General features: G+C 38.6%; 1 protein-coding gene across 2 annotated transcripts in view; it reads right to left on the bottom strand.

Annotated features, from left to right (window-relative positions):
* The window catches only part of cckbrb (cholecystokinin B receptor b), an 81,721-nt gene that overhangs the window by 24,233 nt on the left and 35,028 nt on the right, over nt 1-22,460 (bottom strand). For both annotated transcript variants that reach the window (XM_073912453.1, XM_017357750.4), the window contains exons 2-3: nt 17,803-18,051; nt 1,758-2,019 (exon numbers count right to left, since the gene is read on the bottom strand). In XM_073912453.1, the coding sequence (XP_073768554.1) occupies nt 1,758-2,019; nt 17,803-18,051 (511 nt within the window). The remainder of the gene's footprint in view (nt 1-1,757; nt 2,020-17,802; nt 18,052-22,460) is intronic.

A 22,460-nucleotide genomic window follows, 5' to 3' on the forward strand; every position in this document is an offset into this window, starting at 1 on the left:
TGTCCTTCACTTACTTCCCGGAGCACCAGAGCACCTCACCTTGAAGAAGAGCACCGTTTGCACCTCATTCACTTTGAATGAGGTGCATTCTTTCTCATATGTTAAGATATTTGTGTATTGCTCTACATCTTGTGTGTATTAAACAGTGTGTAAGCGAGGCGCACCACTAACGCGCTTTCTGCTGGACTTTAGACCGGCTTGTTCTGGTCTATTGAAAAATCTATTATATAGCAACGCGCCAGCAATGCGCCTCCAAAACGCCTCCCCTTTTTAGATCAGAACGCCTATAGGCGCACATATGAGCGCAAATGCATTTGCTATTTAAACGGCGCAAAACGTTCAAACGACTCTTGCAGCAAGCTGAAACTAGCAAACAACAGTTGTGTCGCGCCTTGCGCCACATTGCGCTGGGTGTATGATAGGGCCTTATATTTGTCAGAAGTGTAGCAGCTTCTTTGTTGCACAGTAATTATATTCACTACAGATCTTGTAGCTCTGCTTTTAAGTAACATTTTAATATTCACCCCAGTGCAGCATACTGACACAGGCGTACATCATAAGTGCATTACCGTACAGATTAGAGCTGAAGATCTTTGCCCGAACCTGGTGGGTTCGGATTTAACTTCTATCATTTTAGACAGGGTTGGGTCGGGCTTGGCTTGCCTTATAAATGAACAGTCATGTGATGCTTTTTGATTAGTGCGAGAGGGTAATCAAATCGTTGGTTACAAAATTAAAGTCCATCCCTGCAAAGTAAAAACACATGATGATGAGAAGTTAAAAAAACGAATTTTGATTGCTGTCAGGCCAGCCGCCAGTCCAAAAAGAACGATCATTCTAGCCGCCAATGTATTTCGACGGTCACTCATACACTGCGTATTACGGTAGAGCGCTAAACAGCAATGTATAGCAAGCTGACAGGGAAGATGACGAGGTCACTCACTATATTGAAACTGCTGTCATGGAAAATTAAATAGATGTTCTTGGCTGGTAGAAGATGCACAAACAATCCAACCCAAAACATGCAAAATTAGCCAGATCAGAACTATGCATCTTGACCAGTAGCAGCAGCAGTTAAAGCCTGTCCAGTGCTGCTGGACACACCATCCTGAGTGCAGGACTGCGCTAAAGCCATCTACTGAGGATTCAATAGGCCTAATGTTCCTCCACAAATACACGTAGCCTAATCTTGGTGAGTAAAGAGCTTTTAAATTATAAATAAATGATAACTAAACCATAAATGCATAATGTAGACAGAGTATATAGGCTAATATTGGTATTAGGCTATTCTTTTAATATTCAGCTTCACCGTCACCTCAAGACCAGATTGTGAACAGAAGTGGCGAAACAAATCCCACAGAGCCTTTATCCTGATTTTGTTATTGCCAAATACCCGCCATGATTTAGAATTTATTTTTATTTAATTTGTTGAGAAAGACTAATTTTTATTGGTGTGCTGGTCAATTTAAAAGCTAAAATGTATGTAACTAGGCCTATTTAGAGTGCTGAGATGTTACGATATTACAGAGGACTTATTTTATTTCTTTGTTCCAACTTCCAAGTGGCCTATAGCCTACGTTTGTTATGAATAAATTATGTTAAAACAAATGACTCATTCTTAAAAAAGGCAAAAGAGCTGTGTGCGTGTGCACATTTGAATCATATCGGGCTATAAATGGGTTGGGGGCTTCATAAAGCTGTCAATCAAAATGTACCTGTCAGGCCCAATTACAGATCTAGTACAGATGAGCACTCACCATGCCTTCTCCACCTCGCTATTCATCCAGTCATGACGGCACATGTGACCAGTGATGTTGTTGTTTTTGGTGAACTCCACCAAGGTGCTGAAGATAGGATACGGCGTCATAATGAGGAAGGACACAACCCACGTTGAAGCGATGACTTTGTAGGCATGAGATCGGGTCTGCCAGGCTCGGGACTTGAGCGGGTTGCAAATAGCACTGTACCTCTCAATGGCTATAGCCACCAAACTGAAGGTAGATATGCAGACAGAGATTCCTGTTGGAAAGCACAGAAATCACATCAGCATTTCACTCGCAAAGCATTGATCTGTATCCTTACCAGCATGAAACTTTGATTGACCTATTATGTAATTACACTGAAATTATTATTTTGTTGTAATGTACTTATTGTGTAAATGCATGTTTATAAATTGTACTTATGCTTGATTAAAAACCTGCATGATTACATCTGTAATTATTTTCTGAAAGTGCATTTATAATTACAGTGTTCACCATGCATTAAACTTTAACCCATCCTTAAACCACACATACCATCAAATCCTTCGCTAACCACCCGTATTCCACCTAAAGAGCACCAGAAGTGTTCTGCAATACATTATGAACACACTACTTTAAATGTAAATACATTTTGATGTAAGTAGCAGTTATTGCTACTTAACGGAAAAGTTTATTCAAAATTTGAAAGAGATGTATGGAGTGGCTAGTCTTTTTAAGTGACTTGAATGAATTAAATACGTAAAGATGCAATAGTATATCTGATTACTGATTTGAAATGATCAACTTCTTCTGTTATGTTTGAAAGGATCATCTCTTTGACAGATTTAAAAGGATCAGCCTTGTCTCTGAGGTTTTTAGTTATCTGATTTCAATATTTTCGTATTTCTAATGTTTCAGTTGTCAGTAGCATCTGCACATAGCTGATCTTCCTTACACATGCTGGACCACCACAGTGCCCCCCTTGCTGTCAAATGTGATCTTATGACAAGAACTGGTTAAGAATTTGGCCCATTATGCCCAAAAATGCTTTTTCATTCAAAAAATGCTGCATTAATATTGATGTGACTAGTAAAATATCTAGTCAAATATTATTTACTGTCATCATGGAAAAGATAAATTAGTTATTAGAAATGAGTTATTAAAATTATAATGTTTAGAAATGTGTTGATAAAATCTCTCCGTTAAACAGAAACAGGGGGGCTAATAATTTAGGGGGGCTAATAATTCTGACTTCAACTATTTATATATATATATATATATATATATATATATATATATATATATATATATATATATATATATATATATATATATATATATATATATATATATATATATATATATAAACATATTTATACATATATATATATATATATATATATATATATATGTATAAATATATATATATATATATATATATATATATATATATATATATATATATATATATATATATATATATATATATTTATTTATTTATTTATTATTTTTTTTTTTTTTACATATGTGTGTGTAATTAAATTAATATAGTAACTTTAATCCGAATCAATGCATATTTAAATTATACCATGGAAAGATAAATACACTGTAAAAAATATCCTTAAATTAGTAGTTTCTAATTTTTTATTTTATTTGTTACCCTGTTTATTTGTGCTTTTTAATTACTTCCAATTACAATTAACATTGAAAAGTTTATTATTATTATTTTTTTAAGTGACTTTTATGAACATTTTAATAGTTTTAATGAACATATTTTCTGGGTTAATACAATACAATATTTAATTTTAAAGCACATTTAAAAACCACCAAGCTACAGAAACCTTGTAATAAACTGCCAGTACACCGGGACTTATTTCTCTGTATATTTTTTCTTGTACATTATATAATTTTAAACTAATATGTCCAAATTATATGTAACTTGGTTAAACTGCTGATTTGAATTTTCAACATCAAATGCCGACAGAGTAGATATGAAGCTCTCAAAATGCAATTCACAACCATAAATAAAAGACAACATTTTGTGAAAATACAAATTAATAGACTTTTTTTACCACACATATTTCCACATCCCAGTGTTGACAGACATGGGTACTGCACACTAACTAAACTAATATCAAAAGCTAACCGAACTTATTCAAAGTTCATCCACCACATTTTTGGAGTTAGTTGCTCTTATCACTGCATGCATTCACTGCACATCTCTCGCTCTCTATTTTCCCAAAAGGCTTTATGCCATCCGAAATTGAGAGCAACAAATCCTAAATGCGTTCTAAATACAAAGCTTGGTGAAAAAAGTAATGAAAGGGTATTGTAGTTGACAATTGTTGTAAAGCGAGATTTCTGACGACCCCTCTTGTTGTTTGAGGAATTACTGCCCGGATGGCCTGAGAGCTTTGATCGGATCTCACCCTTCACACCAAAGCTCATATCAGGGAAATTGTTCTTTGCTTTACAAATCCCCCTTTACTTCCCTCCACCCTCTCAGAAAGCAAACAGCAGGAGGGAGGTTTCGCTTGGTATGACGTGTTGGAAGTGCTGCCCTGTCACACTCTGACACTGTGTGGGCCGCGGGGGCCACTCGTACACACTCGAGCAAATAAGATCTGCTCTCTTCTGAACTTTGTCGTCTCCAGGGCTTCCACCAGACAGTCAACATAATGCTGGTGAAAAAACATTCTTTAGAAACGCTATCAAATTGCCCTCGTATGCGAGGGAGAAACTTGACAGTTTAATTGTTTCAGGCCACTGTACCTGAACTGTTTCTTTCGAGATTTTTGTGCAAAATGCTCTATTTTGTCCGCTGATCCCAGAGCAGAACTGTCTTAAAGGGTTAGTTAAGAGCAAAAAATGAATGTTAACTCACCCTAAAGTGGTTGCAAACCATTATGAATTTCTTTATTCTGCTGAGCACAGAAGAAGGTATTTTAAAGAAAGCTAAAAACCTGACTATTGACCTCCTACACCAGGGGTGGCCAACCCTGTTCCTGGAGAGCCACCTTCTAGAGATCTGCACGGGACTAAATTCGAACTCGAACCCGACCGCTCCCGCTTATATTAAGAACTTGTTGTCCCGCTGCCCCACCCGCCCCGTTTTCTGCCCGCCGCGCCCCATCCCGCTAAAGAGCGGGGGAGAACAAAACCGAAAATCACCCAGCTAAACAGTCCAGACAGCCATAAACACACACACACACACACACACACACACACACACACACACACACACACACACAGCACCAAGCACACACACACACACACACAGACAAAGCTCTCTCTCTCTCATACGCGCGCGCGCACTAACACACACACACAAGCACCAAGCAGACACACAGGCGTTTGCTGTTATATCAACTCAAAGGGTTGTAATACCATGTATCAAGTACCAATGTAATACCAAAAGGTTTTATATAAAAGTAAATAAATACTGAGTCGCGCCAGCTCCGGGCCGCAGCGCACATTACTCTCGGGCCGATGCGGCAGCGTCGGCTTGCTTGCGGCCGCCGCATCTGGCCCGAATCGGGCAGTGAGTCCACAAGCATCCGGCCTGAGTAGTAAGTCTCCGAGAATCTAGCCGGAACTGGCCCGAGTGTATTTTGCTATCTGGGAAAACTCTCTCTCTCTCTCTCATTCGCGTGCGCACTGACATACACATACACAAGCACCAAGTACACACACAGGCAAAGCTCTCTCTCTCTCTCATTCGCATAGCAATATCCGCGATATTGCTAGACAGCCCGCTCCCGTCCCAAATTAAACCTGTTACCGACCGCTCCCGCGATTAATTCGGAAATTTATTCCCGCGGCCGTCCCGCGGCCCGACTAGGTTTCTGCGGCGCGGGAATAAATTTCTGAATGCAGACCTCTACCACCATCCTGCAGATTTCAGTTGCAACCCATATCAAACACACCTGCCTGTAATTATCACGTGGTGCTCAGGTCCTAATTAAGTGGTTCAGGTGTGTTAGATATGGGTAGCAACTGAAATCTGAAGGAAGGTGGCTCTCCAGGAACAGGGTTGGCCACCCCTGTCCTACACTGTAAAACATGTCCATTAATAAGCATTGTTTTCTGTATTTTGTGATTCATGTTTTTTATTTACATTTGTATTGACTTGTATTAACATTTCTGATAGTTTGAAATGACCGACCACTTTATTAGGAACACCTAATTAACAGCTTGTTAATGCAAATGTCTAATCAGCCAATCACATGGCAGCAACTTAATGCATTTAGGCATGTAAACATGGGCTGTTTCTCAATTCCAAGAACGCAGAGAACCGACTTGCGTTCTTGTGGAGAGCGGTCTTGCCAGGTGTCCTCGGAAGAATGAACTCGGGAGACTGTGAGAAATGAGATGCTGCAGTCTTCCTGATGGTCACGTGACCTTCACGTGTTTTATATTGATGATAATTTATTACATTACAGCATTCATTATTGTTTTTCCCCTTTTCAAAATGTATACTATGCAATAAAGCACTGTAAATATATGGTGCACAATATAAATAAAACAGATTTTAATTAGAATTTCCGCAAACAAACACCCTTAATGTGTTTGTTCCTTTATTAAGATCTCCATGGTAATGTTTATATTTACCGCTTCATTTAGGAAAACTCCTGAGGCAAATAAGTTCTATCTCTGTGATTTATGTGAGTTTGAACATGGCATGTTTGTTAGTGCCAGATGGGCTGGTTTGAGTATTTCAGAAACTGCTGGTCTACTGAGATTTTCACGCACAACCATATCCAGGGTTTACAGAGAATGGTTCAAAAAAGAGAAAATATCCAGCGAGTGGCAGTCTACAAATGTAGACACAAATGCCTTGCTGATGCCAGATCTCAGAGGAGACTGGCCAGTCTGGTTCGGGATAATAGAAAGGCAAAGGTAACTCAAATAACCACTCGTGGTACAGCAGATGAAGACCACACCAGGTGGCAGTTAAGAACAGGAATCTAAGGCTACAACTCGCACAGGCTCACCAAAATTGGACAATAGAAGATTGCAAAAAGGTTGCCTTGTCTGATGAGACTCGATTTCCGCTGTGAGATTCGAATGGTAGGGCCAGAATTTGGAGTCAACAACATCCATCCTGCCTTGTATCAACGATTCAGGCTGGTGGTGCCGGTGTAATGGTGTGGGGGATATTTTCTTGGCACACTTTGTGCCCATTAGTACCAATTAGGCCAAATTAGTACCAACCACCAGAGTATTGTTGCTGACCTTGTCCATCCCTTTATGACCAAAGTGTACTCATATTCTGATGGCTACTTCCAGCATGATAATGCACCATGTCATAAAGCATGAATCATTTCAGACTAGTTTCTTGAACATGACAATGAGTTCACTGTACTTAAATGGCCTCCATAGTCATCAGATCTCAATCCAATAGAGTACCTTTGGGATGTGGTGGAACAGCAGATTGGCATCATGGATGTGCAGCCGACAAATCTACAGAAACTGAGTGATGCTATCATATCAATATGGACTGAAATCTCTGAAGAGTATTTCCAGTATCTTGTTGAACCTATGCTACAAAGGATTAAGGCTGGTACTAGTAAGGTTTACCTAAAAAGAGTGTATTGTCTGGGTTGTTGTTGCATTAAAAACCTTGTAATAAATTGCCCGTACATTTTCAGTAATTTTACTAACTTATTCCTCTATATATTATTTCTTATACATTATATTACTTCAAACTACTAAAATGTCAATAAATGTTGCTTTGTTAAACTGTAGAATTTTCATTTTCATTTCAGAACTATCCCTTTAAGTGACGTGGATTTCCTTGGGGTGCTCTGGTTTCCCCTACAGTCCAAAGACATGTGGTACAGGTGAATTGTATAAGCTAAATTGGCCGTGGTGTATGAAGGGGAATGTGAAGTTGTATGGGTGTTTCCCAGTACTGGGTTGTGGTTGGAGCCACATCTACTGCGTAAAACATGCTGGATAAATTGACAGGTTCATTCCACTATGGCGACCGCGGATTAATAAAGAAACTAAGCCGTAGGAAAATAAATGAATGAAAATATCCATTTAAGTTGAGTTTGTTTTAATACCATTTTGCTAGCAGCCCTTGTGTGTGAAATCTGTCCTTGGATTTGTATTAGCTGTTGCTGGATGAGCTCTGAGTTTCATTTAGGTAGGTAGTGATCCATGTAAAAGTGCAGATCAAGCTGGGCACATTCATATGTCTAAATCAGGGGCCAATTTCTCAAAGCCACGGTTAGTGCCAAAATTGGATATCCTAGTAATTGCATTACAAATGAGAAGTATTGTCTCACAGCGATTTTTAGTGGCTCTATATGAATCATATTATAGTGTGTCTGTGTGAAAGACAACAGTTGATGAGCATGATTCCTCAATAATAGCTTGGTATGGATTTTAGTTCTCAAAATCTGGACTTTGGAAAGAGAATTCAATCCAAAATCCATTTGTGAATGAATCTTCGTTATGAATGACTCCTTCACTTGGCCGATAATAATACAGGTTTCTGGCAGTGCAGCATCTCGTTGTCATATTTCTTTTGCATTGTTTGCTGATTTTGTTGAGCTATAGGATTCACAGCATGAGACTGATTCTTGTGATGCTAAGGACAGAGCTGAGGTCCAGCTTCCAGCCTCCAGCACATAGACTGCAGCTCTGTACAAGTTGTTTGGCCAGTGGAGTAATGGTCCTGCCCTATTGAGCCTGGTTTTTCTCAGGGTTTTTTAATTCTTCACTTTCACCAATTAGTGAAGTTTTTTTCTCGCCACTGTCGCCACTTGCTTGCATGGTTCGGGACCTGTAGAGCTGCGCATCAATGGATTGCTCTTCAGTTTTTGGACTCTTAGTAGTGATTATTAAACCACACTGAACTGAGCTAAACTGAACTGAACTTAAACTCTGAAAACTGAACTACACTGTTTCATTTTACTATAATCTTCTATGTGAAGCTGCTTTGACACAATCTACATTGTAAAAGCGACATACAAATAAAGGTGAATTTAATTTGTTGATGGAAAAAGTTAATATGTATTCCAAAAACAAATTCTTAATAACCTGGAATATATTGTATTTAAAATTATATGCACGTTTTTGCCGTGCCATAATAGGGACGCCATGCCTGTTCATTACTGTACTATAGATTTATTGGCTTTTATGGCTATAAAGCACTCATAAAATGTCGAATTCCACTGCCTTCACAAGTTACCTAAATTATCATAAATATGAGGTTTCTAGCCAGAAATGGGACATGCAAGGCCTCTGAAGTGGTCTTTTTTATTAGAAAACTCAGAGTTGTCAATTTGGGTCATGGGAGAAGGGGGTGGGGGTTGAGGGTTATAAAACTTGGCAGGGGCATACACTTCCTTGCAAAAAAGTTGACACTTGGAAGGACTTTTTTCAAAATGTATTTATTTTTCCCCACAATAGCTTCATCACCTTATTCTGTTTTTTTTTTTTTTTTTAATATTGACATACAGTTGAAGTCAGAATTATTAACCCCCTTTTGATTTTTTTTTCTTTTTTTAATATTTCCCAAATGATGTTCAACAGAGCAAGGACATTTTCACAGTATGTCTGATAATATTTTTTCTTCTGGAGAAAGTCTTATTTGTTTTATTTCGGCTAGAATAAAAGCAGTTTTTAATTTTTTTAAAAACAATTTTGGTACAAAATTATTAGCCCCTTTAAGCTATTTTTTTTTCGATAGTCTACAGAACAAACCATCATTATACAATAACTTGCCTAATTACCCTTACCTGCCTATTTTACCTTATTTACCTAGTTAAGCCTTTAAATGTCACTTTAAGCTGTACAGAAGTGTGTTGAAAAATATCAAGTAAAATATTATTTACTGTCATCATGACAAAGATAAAATAAATTAGTTAGTTATTAGAAATAGGTTTCTAAAACTATTATGCTTAGAAATGTGCTGAAACAATCTTCCCTCCATAAAACAGAAATTGGGGAAAAAATAAACAGGGGTGCTAATAAGTAAGGGGGGCTAATAATTCCGACTTCAACTGTATCTGACCAATACATTTCATAGCTCATCCCATCAGCATACCTCTCAATGTTATAAATACCCAATTTAATAATTTCGTCACCATGGAATTATAAGGTTCTGTCTGCGTTCTGAATGATTTTGAGATTTTGAGCTCCAAAGTTTTTTGCATTCCATAGCAAACAGTACGTGTGTAACATTTGTTTTTTAAATAAAAAAGTCTTAAAATGTAAACAATCTAAAAAAAGCATCCCATAATGTAAATAAGTTGTCATTTAGAATGTGTCAATAACTCAATTTAGATAAAAATGTCAGATAGAACCTTATAATTCTAAGGTGGCGATTTGTGTATAGCATTAACACAATTAAAAAGGCAAAATCTTTAGATATTCTAATCTCTACTGATGGCACTAAAATGTCCCAGTTCCAGTCCATGTGCAACTGACTCTCAAAAACTGTGTTTCCATCCAAAAATAGGACTGAACTTTATGCGCAAAACTGGATTATTGCATAAAAGATGTCCAAATAAAGCAGCGTTCCATCCAGCGAGTCAAAGCAAACAAAATCATCACTTCTTGATTAACTGGTACCAATTATCAACAGTAAAAACGTAATTTGCAGCAGTAGGAGAAGGTCAATCTTTTCTTCATCTAATAAATGACTTGCGCTTCAGAAGGCAATCCTGACACGCAGTGAACTTGCCATGGTGTTTGAAGGAGTCAGACGCGGAGCACAGACACTCTTAATTCTGGAGGTTATTAATATTATAATAACACTAATATTTAAACGGTAAGGCGTTTTAGAATGACCGAAACAACAGTTCAGAAGGTTTACAGTGTGCTCAGCCAGCTGGTTTGTCGAATCACATGCCTTTTTTTAATGCGCATACTGAAATTTGTGCGGTAAAAGTGTTTCCATTGTAGTTTATGCGCATCATTTCTTATCGAATAAAACGTTTTTCCTACTCAGTTATGCGCATATGCTTTTTATGCACATTTTCAAAATTTATCAACCGTCAAATCAACCGTTTTGTATGAGTATATGCAAAATGCGCATAAAAATAGGCGGATGGAAACATAGCAATGGCTAATCGTCATTTGAGGGTAGAGACTTACCAATGGGTCGACATAATGATTAGTCCACCCAAAAATGACAATTCTGTTAATATTTACCATGTTTTTCCATTGAATTCTCTGAGACCTTGATTCATCTTCAACCAAAATTAAGTTATATTCGAAGTCATATTTAACATTGTTGTTTGTTTGTTTTGTTTTTTTTACTACACAAATATTGTATGATTACAGTTGGGCCAATGAAATTACCATGAAGTTGTGATGATGTTTTAAGGGGCCCTGTCATACACCCGGCGCAGTGTGGCGCAAGACGTGGCGCAGTAGTCTTTTGGTAGTTTCAGCTTGGCGCAAGAGTCGTTTTGAGGCGTTGCGCTACGCTGTTTAAATAGCAAATGCATTAGCGCTCATTTGTGCTAGTTCTGGTCTAAAAAGGAAGGCGTTCTGAGGCGGACCGCTGGCGCGTTGCTATTTTGAGAAACTATAATAGATTTTTCATTAGACCAAAACAAACCCGGTCTAAACTCCGGCGCCTCGCTTACGCACTGCTTAATACGCACAAGAGAGCAATAGGCAAATATCTTTACATATGAAAAAATTTTAATATTAAGGATATATATAGGATATAATAAGAATAGATATAGGATATAAATATAAAAGATTAAAATATTACAAAACATATTATTTTCTATCCTACATAAATATGAAAAACGTCTCGGGTTACGTATGTAACCATAGTTCCCCGAGAGGGAACGAGACACTGCGTCTAACCAGAACGCTAGGGGAACACCTCTTTTATACGCGTCTTGAAGCACATGTGAAATCAATCTAATGTAATTAAGCAGGTGTCGTCAGACCAGAGAGTATAAAAGCCTGTACTGAGCATTCAGTATCAACTTCGAATTTGCTTGAAAGAAGTAACAGGCAGAAGAGAGTATGGCGGAATACGCAGTGTCTCGTTCCCTCTCGGGGAACTATGGTTACATACGTAACCCGAGACGTTCCCCTTCTAGGGAACTTCAACACTGCGTCTAACCAGAACGCTAGGGGAACGCAATACCCACTAGGCCAGACTCACTGCTGACTGTGAACGCACACTACGCAGTGAGAATAGAGGACCCTGGTGAGGGGTCTACATCGAGTTGATAGTGACGCACAAATGTATGTGGAGTCGACCATCCTGCCGCCAAACAAATGTCAGAAAGGGCTGAGCCCGAAATAGAAGCTTTGGAGGCCCCGACAGCCCTTGTGGAGTGGGCCTTAACAAATTTAGGTGCAGGGCGTCCAGCAGCCTGATAGGTAAATGAGATAGTCTCAACTATCCAATTACTTATTGTCTGCTTATTTGCCGGACTCCCCCTTTTTGAGGGTCCGAAGCAGACCAGTAACTGTTCACTCTTTCTCCAGTTGATAACCCGGTTAACATATGTATTCAGAGCTCTAACTGGGCAGAGTAAGTTTAACTTCTCTTGGTCCGACGACTGAAATGGGGGCAGGTTAAAGGCCTGTAGCACAGCAGGTCTCGCCACATGAGTGGGCACCTTAGGCACGTACCCCGGTCTGGGATAAAGAAAGGCTTTGGACATGCCTGGAGCAAACTCCAGAAATGAAGGTGCAACCGACAAAGCCTGGAGGTCACCAACCCTTTTTAAGGAAGAAATAGCTAATAAGAAAGCTGTTTTTAGTGTCAGAAACTTATCTGACGCCTCCTGCAGTGGCTCAAATGGGGGAACAGAGATGCCCTCGAGCACCAATGTTAAATCCCATGTCGGTACCCTGTGTGTGCTGACAGGCCTTAGCCTTATGGCTCCACGAAGGAAGCGACGAATTAGCGGATCCTGTCCTAGTGACTCATCATCTAGGGGAGAACGGTAGGCCGCTATAGCTGACACGTACACTCTCAGAGTGGATGCAGCTAACCCAGCAGACAGGCGATCTTGGAGAAATTCCAGCACTGAGGCTACCTGGCAGCTGACTGGGTTCAGCTGGTGTTCTCTGCACCAAGCTGAAAAGAGAGCCCATTTTAGGGCATAAAGCTTCCTTGTGGAGGGAGCCCTGGAGCTTAGAATGGTCTGAGCAACCTCGGTTGACAGTCCATACTCTATGAGGTGGGCCCCCTCAGAGGCCACACCCACAGTTTCCACAGGTCGGGTAGGGGATGAAGTATCATTCCTCCCCCCTGGGACAGAAGGTCCCTGCTGATGGGGATCTCCCACGAGAGACCCGCCAGCAGGGCTATGAGGTCCGAAAACCAAATCCTGGTAGGCCAAACCGGGGCTACCAGCAGTGACCGTACTCAGTCTTGACGGACCCTCTCCAGGACTCCTGGGAGCAGAGCGATCAGGGGAAAAGCATACAGACGTAGCCTCGGCTATGTCTGAACCATGGCAACCAGTCACGGAGGGGCTGGATGCGAGAGAGAAACTCATAGTACGCAATGCGTGGTCTCTTGGGAAGCAAACAGGTCTACCTGCGCTTTCCTTAATCTTTCCCAAATGGACTCCACCACCTCGGGGTGAAGAAGTTTCCATTCCCTGGATCTCACCCCCTGCCTCGACAGGAGATCTGCTCCCATGTTCAGATGGCCCGGGACATACATTGCCCTGATGGACAGGATTTTGTTCTGGGCCCACAGGAGGATCCGATGTGCTAGTTTGCATAGCATTCGAGACTTCAGACCCCCCTGCTGGTTGATGTAAGCGACCACCAATGTGTTGTTCGTGCAGACTAAAACATGATGGCCCCTTAGATCTGGGAGAAAGTGTTTTAAGGCCAGAAACACGGCCATCATCTCCAGGCAGTTTATGTGCCAGTAACGATGATGTTCTCCCCATCGTCCCGCTGCGGGAAGCCCCCTCAGGGTTGCTCCCCAGCCCGTTAGAGAAGCATCTGTCATAAGCATGACGCGATGACAGACAGCCCCCAACACTAGGCCCTGGGACAGATACTAGGGCATTTTCCACATACTTAAGGCTCGAAGGCAGCGCCGCGAGACCTTGATCATGCGAATCAAGCCCGTTGCTCCCTAGCCCGTCAGAGAAGCATTTGTCATAGGCATGACGCGATGACAGACAGCCCCCAACACTGGGCTCTGGGACAGGAACCAGGGTATTTTCCACATACTTAAGGCTCGAAGGCAGTGCCGCGAGACCTTGATCATGCGGAAAGGATTCCCCTTGAGGGAAAACCCCCTGGATTTGAGCCACCACTGCAGGGGTCTCATGTACAGCAGACCGAACGGAATCAAGCTGGCTGCTGCTGCCCTGAGACCCAACAACCTCTGAAAGTGTTTCACAGTGATGAACTGGCCTAGTTTGACTCTGTGTACGGTTGACTGAATCGATTCGATTCATGGCGGGGACAGACGTGCTCGCATCGTCATGGAGTCCCATAGCACACCTAAAGAAATGGTCGTCCTGGCTGGAACAAGCACACTTCTTGCGGTGTTTAACCGAAACCCCAACCTTCTGATATGGGTGAGAACGACATCTCGATGCCGAACTGCCATATCTTGAGTCTGAGCTAGAATTAGCCAATCGTCTATGCAGTTTAGGATACGTATCCCCTGCATACGAAGTGGAGCTAGTGCCGCTTCGACTATTTTGGTAAAGGTTCGAGGTGACAGAGCTAGGCCGAATGGAAGAACCCGATACTGGAACGCTTCGCCCCCGCAAGCGAACCTCAGGTATTTCCTGTGTTGGGGAAGGATGGAAATATGGAAGTATGCGTCTTTCAGGTCTATCGTCACAAACCAGTCCTCGGACTGAATTTGTGACACCACGTTTTTGATGGTTAACATCCTGAACCTGAGGGCCTCGACGGACCGATTTAGATTTCTCAGATCTAATATGGGACGCAATCCCCCATCCTTTTTGGGAACTATAAAATACCGGCTGTAAAACCCTGACTCTTTGTCGAGTGGGAGAACACGCTCTATTGCGCCTTTTATTAATAAGGCCAGTACTTCCTGTTCCATAACCAGAGCCTGTTCTGGCTTCACTATGGTGGGTGCAATACCGTTGAAGCGAGGTGGGCGTGCACAAAACTGTATTTTGTAGCCGTGTTCTACTGTGAACAGGACCCACTGGGACACCATCGGCAGGTGTTTCCACGCTGCCAAAAAATGTGCTAGGGGTACCAGCCTCTCGAGACTGGCCTCTGGTTGTTCTTTGACCCCCCTGCAGAGGGGGTGGGGCCCCCAATGCCCTCAGACACTGAGGAACGCCCACCCCGGGAGACACAGAGCCCCCCACCAGCATACGTGGTGAGGTGGTCTCTCCCTTTCTCCGCGGACCCTGGTTCAGTGAGAGCGCTGAATGGTGCTCTCGGCGTCCAGGGGGGGCCCTGGAAAGCCTGACTCCCAACACGTCAGGACTTTGTTTTATCCTTTGAACTTTATGATATGAGGAGCTGGTTGACGGCTGGCCCAGACTTTTTGATCTTGGGGGGAGAAAGTCCCCGAGGGAGCTAGAGCGTTTTTTAACTCTGTCGAGGGATTCGGCGACGCGATCAACGGCGTCACCGAAGAGCCCTGAGCTCGATATTGGAGCGTCCATAAGAATAGCTCTATCGGTTTCTGACACTTCTGCTTGTGTCAGCCAGAGGTGCCGCTCAGTAGCCACCAGGGTAGCCATAGATCGCCCCAAACTAGAGGCTGCCTCTTTAGTAGCTCTTAAAGCTAGATCTGACGCCCGAAGAGCTTCTCGAAGCTGTTCGGGTGTTGCTCCCCCACCATCTAGGCACTCTTTAATTAGGTCAGCCTGATATGCCTGCAGCACTGACATGGTGTGCAGGCATCCAACAGACTGACCAGCCGTCATATATGCTTTACTGACTAGACCCGATGTTAATCTTAATGGTCTCGACAACAAAGGAGGGACCCTTGCAGATTTTAGATCTGAACGACGATGACACGCTAAGTCCTCTTCTATCATTGGCATTACTGTACATGCCTTTTCCCCTAGCCCACGAACTGCTGAATAAATAGCTGTTTTTGGTGTCATTAACCATGCTGAATACGGATTTTTCCATGATTTAGAAACCGCATCATGTAGCTCGGGACAAAAGGGGAGGTCCCTTAGTGGAGGATCTACTCTGCTGGGTAATTCTCTCTCATCCAGCATTCCTGTCAGACGCAGCTGCTGCTGCTCACGTGCTGGCTGCCAATCTATTACATCGAACCGGTCAGCAGCACGTGAAATCACCTCCACTAACTCCTCATATTCCGCTGACTGGGGCGGCAGATTCCCCGACCCTCTTTTTATTTGTTGCTGCGGCGCCTCGGTTTCCTCGGAAACGGAGGACGCCGCCCTCTCACGAGGCGCAGAAGAAACCGCAGAGCGTGCTTCTGACGCTCCCGAAGGAGGATTAGATCTCACGGATCCAGAGAGAGAAAGGACAGAGTCCGTCTCCATCTCATCCGCCAGATCTAGCTGCGAACCCCACGACCGAAGTCGACGCTCAGCCTCAGCACGAGCAGGACCCGAACCGCGAGGAGCGTGCGCCACGGGAGCTTTATTAAAGAACTCTCTCCGACTGCGCAGCTCTTTACGGGAGAGAACGTCACAGTGTCCACAGTCAGCATTCTCAAATGCTACCAGGGCATGCTCTTCTCCCAAACACTCTAAACACAAATCATGTGAGTCACCAGCCGTAATAAAGCGAGGGCATGGAGGCACACAACGTTTAAAGTTTTTCTCTGCCATACCAAAATAAAAAAGTAAGTTGTCAGTTTTTTTGTATTTTGTGTATGCAAATCAGTAATGAAAGATCACAGAAAGAGGGTGTATTTTCACGTGCGTGCTTCTTGAAAGCAAAGAAGTTGATACTGAATGCTCAGTACAGGCTTTTATACTCTCTGGTCTGACGACACCTGCTTAATTACATTAGATTGATTTCACATGTGCTTCAAGACGCGTATAAAAGAGGTGTTCCCCCCCCCCTAGCGTTCTGGTTAGACGCAGTGTTGAAGTTCCCTAAAAGGGGAATCACTGCTTTTATGTCTTCTTCATCTCGGGAGGCTTTTTCAGTTCATTCATAACAATTTGCTTTTGTATAATGTTATTATATTTAGCAGTATTATTTATTATATCCATATTTACATTTGTTTTATTAAAAACAAGCTTAGATTTGTCCACCTGTCAGGTTTTAGACCATATGGGGCATGGCAGGTGTATTTGGAAATAACTCAGTATTTTGACCACACTTGGTCATTATTGTTAATTTATTCGTTTGCTAGAAATTAGAACTGAATTTAGAAATAGTTTTGAAACAAATCTTTGCGCTTAACAAACTAAATTAATTATTTATAGGCTTATTGATGTGTGCGTAAAGGTTTCCCTATCCAAGAGCGAAAGTGAAAGTAGTTTCATTATCTCTCATTCTCACGCAGTAGATGCTCTGTTTAACAGTTTTCTGTTAAATAACTGTTAACTGTTTGCTTGTGAAATGCTCATTTTTTCCACTTAGACTTACTTTGCGTCCTGTAAATAGCGAATGCGCTCTTGACGCGATGCAGCTGGGTCTTAAAGGGAATGGGAGATGAGACTCTAATTGCTTTATTCTCAAAACACACCTATAACTCATTAAGAAAATAAACCATCCGTAAATTAGCAAAAATGCGTTCTGACATGCCCTAAAATCGTTTGCGCCCTGCGTTTTGCGCTCTGCGCATGGACGGTCAAAATAGAGCCCAAGATCTTTGCGTATCTTGTGACCATTTGGAGGATAAGAGAGCTCCTGGATTTAATCTAAAATATAGTTTTTTTTTGTTTTTGTTCTAAAGATAAACAAAGTTCTTCAGTCAACATGAGGCTGAGTAATTCATAACTAATTAATAAATAAAATTTCTGGGTAAGCTAATCCTTTGACTTGAAGCTTGTGAGGTCCTTTAATGGTCAGTAAAAACTCTCCCTGGGTGCTGTACACCAAAACATTGACTTCAAAAATGGTTTTTGGTGATAATGCCAAATTTCTGACACAAAGCAATGAATCTTACCCATAAGATAGGCCACAATCTTGCACATGGCAGCCCCAAAGATGAAGTCCCCCATCAGGTTGGGAATGAGAGTGAAGGGCATGCAGACCACAGCCATCATCAGGTCACTGATGGCCAGAGAGAGCAGGAATGAGTTGGTCACCGTCCGCATTCGCTTATTCACCATCAGCACTACTATGATGAGCAGATTCCCAAAGACACTCAGCAGGAATATCAGACAGTAGAGCAGGATGCGCAGAGAATCCATCTCTGAAACATAAAGATTAAATACGGATCAACATAATCGGGTCATTAAAAAAGATCAGCAAACCTTAACCCTATAAAGATCTGCTGTATCATATTTAAAGGCAATGTCAACATGATCAAAAAAGACTTGCTGGAAGAATCTACTAGTGTTGTTTGATGTGTAGTTAATCATTTTATCAGCAGTTAAAGTCTTTTTAGTGAAATTCTATCCATGTTCAAGTTTAGGTAGCAGTTTACTGTATGTTGTCTTTTAGCTGGTATTTTTATTTTTTTAAATAATATGCAATAACATATATTGTGAGTAATGTTATTCATGAAACATACATGAACTGAATTTATATAATTCATTCATTCATTTACAAAACCTACATTTTATTAAATAGTTAATAAATGATTGCTCTGATTCAGATTGTTCATTCATTCATTCATTTATTCACTCATTACTAAAATCAATCAATCAATCATTCATTGATTCATTCGCAAAATCTTTCCTCCATAAAATAATTCATTCATTAAATAATTCATTATTTTAATTATTAAAAATAATTTATTTGATTTATTCACAAAATTAACTTAAGTAATTCACAAATTATTGCATTCATGAAAATAACCTAATCATTTGTTCGTTCATTCATTCTTTAAAAAAAATCATTAAATTCACTTATTAAGTCGATCATTCGTTCATTTATTCCAAATATTGATGGAATGAATTCCATTCATGCATTTATAAAATCTTTCCTCCATAAAATCATTCATTCATTAAATAATTAATTATTTCATGTATTAAAAATATTCTATTATTTGATTCATTCACAATTTAATTATGTAATTCACAAATTACTTAATTGATTAAAATTATTTATTTGTTCCTTCGTTCATTTGTTTGTTCATGCATTCTTTCCAAAATTCATTCATTAATTTATTCATCTGTTAATTTGTTTATTTGTTGATTATTTAAAAAAACATTCATTCATTCATTTATTCATTCATTCATTCATTAATTTATTAATTAACTAATTCATTCGTCCTAAAATATTTTCTCCATGAAACCATATATTCATTAAGTAATTAATTGTTTCATTCATTAAATATCATTCATTATTTGATTAATTCACAAAAGTATTTCATTCATTTGTTCAAAAATAATTCATTCATTAAAAATCATTCATTTATGATCTATTTGATTCACTGACAAATTCGTTCATTCGTTCAAACACATTCATTCAAACACGCTCATTCATTCACAAAATATTTTCTCAACAAAATCATTCGTTTATTCAGTATTTTGTTTTCATTAAAATCATGTATTTTTTTAAATTCATTTACAAATTAATTCATTAATTAACTCATTCATTCACAAAAAAATTGTTTAAAAATAATTCATTTATAAAAATCATTCACTCACAAAATATTTCCTCTATAAAACTATTCGTTCATCAAATGTTAGTTCATTCATTAAAAATAATTTATTATTTTATGAATTCAGAATTTATTCATTCATAAATTAATTAATTCATTCACAAATCATTCATTAATTTGTTCAAAAATGACTTGATTCACTGACAAATTCATTCATTCATTCATTGAAATGTATTGTACAGTATGTACAATGCAATGTTACAACCAATATCGGATACCAAAGACTGAACCCAGATACTAATTAATTCAATACTAACTTTAAATTAATACTTTTTTTAAAAACTTAAACGCTGCTACATCGAATAATGAAGCAACATTATTACACTCATATTTTGACATTACTTTCATAAAAGTTTATGAAACATTACAGTGAATATTTGAATTCAATTTGTGTCATTTGTATCCCTTTTGTGCATTTTATTTGATGCAGACACATTAGTGAATCATTTTATTTGACTAAATAACAGCAACTGCTCCAAATTGCATGCTTTGGTTCAGTTTGTGCATCTGAATAAAAACTGAAGTGTTTGTTTCCTATTCAAGTATAAGGTCCATTATCTGATTATCAAATGAGCCATAAAAGCTCATATAAATTGCACAAAATTGTGCTAAATCCAAAAACAGCAACAACAAACACACAGTGTCAGGCTTTGGTATGTTAAAGTTAGATAAAATGAAAACGGTAAAACCAAGTCAAGTCAGCCAGTGAAGTTCAAATAATTACTGCAGAAATAATAGAGGAAATGTTTGATTATGTCCAAGAGTTAGCAAATCACTTAAATGTATCATTGCATACATTCAATTACTGAGCGTGTTTCAAGGGTCCACTCCGGCACACACTCTCAGTTGATTACTGTTTGGGTTTATTTTCAACTCTGTCTGTAATTTCCTGATGCAAATTATATATTTATATAAGAATCACAGATGATTACTGGTGTACTTCTGCATTCTTCGAAACAAAACCTCCAAACAGACCTTGTTGAATGGAAAGATAAGGCAATATCTCCTATAAATAAGGATAGGTATGCATCACAATACTATACACACCTGCACACATAAAACACTATCATTACAAATGTGTGGCTTTATACTCCGATGATCATTTGTGAATAAGAAATATATAAATTGACACACATTTTGCAAATGGTTTATGGTCCTAAAAATGCTATTACTATGGAAATAGAAATAAAATGTGTATTTTTTTATTTATTTATTTATTTATTTATTTATTTATTTATTTATTTATTTATTTATTTATTTATTTATTTGTCTATACATTATACATATATTCATATTCTTAACCGCATTATAGACAATGTTATTATGCCAACAACTTGTACTCTGATTATTATCTTTTATATGATTCTTAGTTGGTTAATACTGTGTGTGAGATGGATATATTAATTTACTTAGGCCTGTTTATGACTCATGACTGTTTGAACACATTTTCATAATTATTGAGCACAACATAACAAGTAAATAATTTATATTAATTTTAAAGTTGTATAATATAATATAATATAATATAATATAATATAATATAATATAATATAATATAATATAATATATACTGATAATGCAATATAATATAATATAATATAATATAATATAATATAATATAATATAATATAATATGCGTCCTTAATAAATGAGTTCATCACTCTCTTGTCAATTTATATTTTCTAAATAATTGTGTATTTACATTAGATTAGTCAGTACCAAATCCGAAACTAAAGCTAAACGTACAACAAAAATGAATATGTTAGGGGAAAATATGAAATTAAATTGTAATAGAGAAAAATTCAATAGAAAAATAAAACATTTAGCTGCAATTGTGTAAAAAATTGTGGGTTTTTTTGCAATTTAAAACGTAATAAAATATATTATCTCTCTATTCCTAATGATGCTCAGTGACCAAACGTTTATTTTAATGAATATAACCATTGAATAAATGTGCTTTGTTTAAATGAACTATTGAAAATCTTTATACTAACTGAGAAATAGATATGTGAATAGATAACTGAGAAATGTGAGGGTCACTTTTGTGACATTCTGTATATGTAGATATATGTATAGTACTTTCTGCCTTGAGAAAAGATGGATTTCTCTACTGGTCCTCAGCGCAACTTTGTGCCAGTAATGTACAAAATAAAAATACCCAGCCATCTTTAAATAACATCCTCAGAATGTAACAGCTCACTCAAGCTGTTAACACAGACACGGCTGATGGATTATGTTCTTTTAACTGATCTCTATGGTTATACATCACAATTTCTACACAGAAAATCCTTCTTCCTGACATTATCCTTTACTTTAATTAGATGATCAGTTCTGAACTTGATATCTGTAACTGATGTGCAATTGGAAAGCTGTCTGATTGTTGATCAATCAGAGAGAACTGCAAACACTAATGAAGGAAAATAGCAGGCTTACTGCTAAATATTATTACACTTACTCTGCAGGAATGTTGTAAACGTCCGATGAATTATTTTAATAGCACCATAAACATGAACCTCTTCATAAACCAATTTATATTTATACAGTACTTTGAAATGAAAGCGTAACAAACCTCAAAATATAGTCATCTGTCCATGCAGGTTATTATTTTTGTTTTATACATAGTCAAATTCCAAAACATTGCAAAACTAGATATATTTTCCATCAGTGTTTCATAACTTCAATAAACATTATTCAGATGGCTACAAGATTGCATGCAAAGCAATCCATTATCAGAAATATGCAACTTCATATTGTTGAATTGTCTTCAGAGTAGACTTGGACTCACAGTTTCATTTCCGATGAGTTTATTAAAGACATGACATTTCTTGCTAGACAAGATAGTATCACTGCAACGCCACAAAATAACCAAATAAAAAGAACCAGAAAAAGATCTTAGAGATCAGAAAAGGAGATATGTGAATGTATTTTATGTGACATTTCAAAAGACCAGTAATTATTTGTTGAGATGTACAGGATTAAAAAAATAAATAAAT

The sequence above is a fragment of the Danio rerio genome, chromosome 9 (assembly GCF_049306965.1).
Source record: "Danio rerio strain Tuebingen ecotype United States chromosome 9, GRCz12tu, whole genome shotgun sequence".
Taxonomy (NCBI): domain Eukaryota; kingdom Metazoa; phylum Chordata; class Actinopteri; order Cypriniformes; family Danionidae; genus Danio; species Danio rerio.